This window comes from Plectropomus leopardus, unplaced genomic scaffold (assembly GCF_008729295.1).
Source record: "Plectropomus leopardus isolate mb unplaced genomic scaffold, YSFRI_Pleo_2.0 unplaced_scaffold11425, whole genome shotgun sequence".
NCBI classification, from domain to species: Eukaryota; Metazoa; Chordata; class Actinopteri; order Perciformes; family Serranidae; genus Plectropomus; species Plectropomus leopardus.
This window is the reverse complement of record NW_024612090.1, coordinates 1-3,478: the sequence shown is the minus strand read 5'-3', so window position 1 is coordinate 3,478 and position 3,478 is coordinate 1. Positions and strand designations below refer to the sequence as shown.

The 3,478-nt window shown below is 49.7% G+C and overlaps 1 protein-coding gene across 1 annotated transcript; it reads right to left on the bottom strand.

Moving 5' to 3' along the window:
* Positions 1-379: 379 nt before the first annotated feature.
* Positions 380-3,066, bottom strand: LOC121963487 (CXXC-type zinc finger protein 5-like). The gene is made up of 2 exons (XM_042513770.1): positions 2,803-3,066; positions 380-1,975 (listed from the first exon to the last, which is right to left on the bottom strand). The coding sequence occupies exon 2, from the start codon at positions 1,769-1,771 to the stop codon at positions 878-880; it is 894 nt and encodes a 297-aa protein (XP_042369704.1). The 5' UTR covers positions 1,772-1,975; positions 2,803-3,066; the 3' UTR covers positions 380-877.
* Positions 3,067-3,478: the final 412 nt, after the last annotated feature.

The following is a 3,478-nucleotide window of genomic DNA, read 5'->3' as shown; positions in this document are numbered from 1 at the left end:
TGTGTGTGTGTGTGTGTGTGTGTGAATGATCTGCACTTGTGAATAAAAAGGGAAATTGCATCAGTGTGTGTTTGTGATTGCGTGTGTGTGTCAGGTTAGGTGTGTTCGAGGTGCATGCACCGGACTTGCCAAGGCAGCGTGTAGGTGTGTTTGTGTGTGTGTGTCTGTGGGGTTGCGATAAGGCTCTCAGCCACACCATTAGGTGACTCATAATCCACACACACATACACACACACACACACATACACACACATACATGAACACACGTGTGTACAAGCAGAAGCACGGTGGCTAACAGACACATACACCCAATTAAATACGAACACACACACACACACACACACAGACAGATGTAGTATAAACCCAGCCTGTAGACAAGTGCACATGGCCAATTTCTTTTATTTCAAAAGGGCAAACAGAGCTATACAGTACAAGTTGCACATGAAATAATTTAGCCTAGGCTGAACTCATTCATTTCTTACTGATGCAGTGACGTCAGAACAACAGAAACAAAACTCCCCCATTAGAAACAAAACATTTGGCTCCTTTTTTTATGTTGAAACACAATACATCCAAACTGGAAAGGGATGTAAAAAAAGACATAATGTTTTCCAGATATTTACAGTCTATTTACAGCATTTTTGTCGTCATCTAAATATTGACACACATTGGTATCCTTCTTTCTCTCCTCTCCGATTCACTGATTGTCAAAAGAAAGGATGGGAACGAGTGTGGACATTCTGAAACGGAGCTGCAGCTCCTCATCAAACACCAGATCTTTGAAACCACAGTCCGAGAGTGTTAACATGGTGTCCTGCAGCTCCTCAACAATCATCCAACCAGGATCCTCTGACAAATGCTGCCGCCACATACATTACTATCCATCCAAAGCGCCGTTGCTTCTCTCCTGTGCCAGACCCAAAGTAAAGTCGGAGCCCCTTAGATCAAACCCAGACACTCTGCTCTCAAACCCCGGACCGCCTGGCTTCCTCTTCAGCTCCTCGCACTTCCTGTATTTACAGATCTGGTGTCCCCTCTTGCGATTGCGGCAGCTGCTGCACTGTTCGCAGTTCGTCTGACGCCGACAAGGTACGCACTCCCCGCACCTCTTCCTCTTCCTCCTCCCTCCGCTGCTCCCGCCCAGAGAGCCAGGAGAGTAGCCCTCGGCCACCAGCCCTTCGATGCCCTCTGCTCCCATGGCCGCACTCCTCCAGTGGCCTCCCCCCATCTGGAATCCCGCCAGAGGGAACAGAGCGGGGCTGAAGGGGAACCAGGCGCCCAGGAAGGGTTGGAAGTCAGCGCCACATCCAGAGGAGTCCTCTTCCTCCTCCTCGGGCCCTGATCCGCCTCCCTCCCCGTCTCCGTTTCCACCCTTCGCCTCCGCAACCTCTCTTTTAGCCGGCTGGCTGCTCTGCGCGCCCAGGCCGGCCTGCTCTGTGGTGGCGGGGGTCAGAGCCAGCAGCCCGGCGCGCATCAGCAGCTCTGCGGCGTGGGCCAGGTGGAGCCCGCTGGGCGACTCCCACATGTCGGGCCAGGAGGGGGCCCGGCGCGGCTTGGTGTGCGCAGGCTGGGCGGCCCGCTGCTGGGCCGGGGAGGGCTGGATCAGGCTTTTGACATCCACGGCCGGGGAAGGGGTGGAGATGTAATGGGAGAGGCTGTAGGGGTGGTTGGAGCGCTTAAGGCTGGGTCTCAGTGGCTCATTGGGGATTTTGGCGCTGCTGTGGGCCTGATCTGGGGAGGAAGGGCCAGCGATGTCTACGGCAGTGGACATAGCCGTGGCTGTGTGTGGGGGTGTCTGTCCTTGTGTGTGTGTGAGTTTGTGTGTGTGTGTGTGTGTGGGAGGAGAGGTGAGGGAGAGGGGGATTGAAGCCGATGCGGGGTTGACAACCGTCCTGCTGTTACTTCAGCCAAAATGGCAAGCCTTGGCCTGTGTCCCTATTCCCATTCTCTGCTGCAGCCTCAGAGTCCTGGAGAGCTAGAAATGAATGGGGGATGAAGAGAGGAAGGTTAAGAATAGAAATGTTGGAGAGACGAATACAGAAAGAGCGTAAACAGAGATTAGACTGGGAGATATTTCTCAGACGGGGCCGCTGAGCAGCGTCAGAGTGTGCAGAGAATCTGAGTTTAAAGAGAAAAATAACATATATGTATAAGGATTCAGAAATAAACAGACGAATAGAGACGAACAGGGACATGTATCAGACAGTGCATGGCTTGCCCATGATTTCCGCATACAGGAGGCAGTATCCCTTTAAGAATTTCACGGTATATCAATGCAATCAATAACAGAGCGACAACAATATGCAAAGATATGCGCATATGCGCAGGTCAAATGTGGAGCGCGCTTTTCAAATACATTTTGACGACTGCTGTTATGTGTGCCAGCCAAAGCTTAAGCTCAGCAGAGAAAGACTAAATAGAGGACCGTAAAAAAACAGGCTGTCTTTTGTCTGGTATCGACGACGAGGAGCGAGGTGCGCAACGATGCGGTTGCTGTGGATAAAAAAAGACCAGGCTATATTCCATGTCCACATTTGTAGAAAATCTACTCCGGTGATCAAACCCGGGACACAGATGTTGTTTCAAGACAACAGTGCGAAGCCTTTTATGGATCGATCGGGAAACCCGATCGATCATTTCGCCATAATTAAGGTTACCTAAGACGACGGTGCTCGACCGACGCCACGACGAGCTGACCACAGTCCGAGTGGTCGCTGCGACACGGCGCCGCGCGCAGGAAAAGGCGACAAAACCCAAACAGCGAAAATCAACAGGAAGTGTGTGTAAATCGTCTCCCCTTACCTTCCAAATACGGTCCAAACTCTCCTGTCAAACATATAATGAAGTCATAAACTAATGGCGTGGTGATTGTAGTGTATATGGACGGCGGAGCTGCCGATTCCTCCTCCACCTCTCCGTCCCGGAGGGTCTGCAAACACTCTGCACGGAATTTGGGGGCGTCGCTCAAAATGCGAAGTGGACTCTGCAGCCGAGACCGTGGTCAGAGCGACCCCATAATATCCACAGGATCACTCCAACATGCACACACAGCTGTCACTATCAATACCGGAGGAGGACAAATTAAAACAGGCATTAATAAGCTGTGTTTCAGTCCCACTCCTCAAATACACGCAGTGTGATTATTATGGGCGTCACTACCAAATAACACCTATCATCATTATTTCATTATAAGATATATTACCGCTGTGTTTATGTACAGTCTGAAAATATAAAATCCAATAATTATGTTTTTATTAGATCGTGGACAGAATTTATTACATAATTCTCACATAGCAATGCAGACTAGGCACTATTATTCATACATATATTCATTCATAATTCCTTTGTAGTTAATGAAACTGCACTTGTGAAAGAACTTCCGTGTTGAAAAATGGGCTGTAGACCGTGCTGAGCAGAAGCTGCATTACACCTTTGTAATTTATAATTAACCTAATTAACAACACCTGTGCAGAACTGG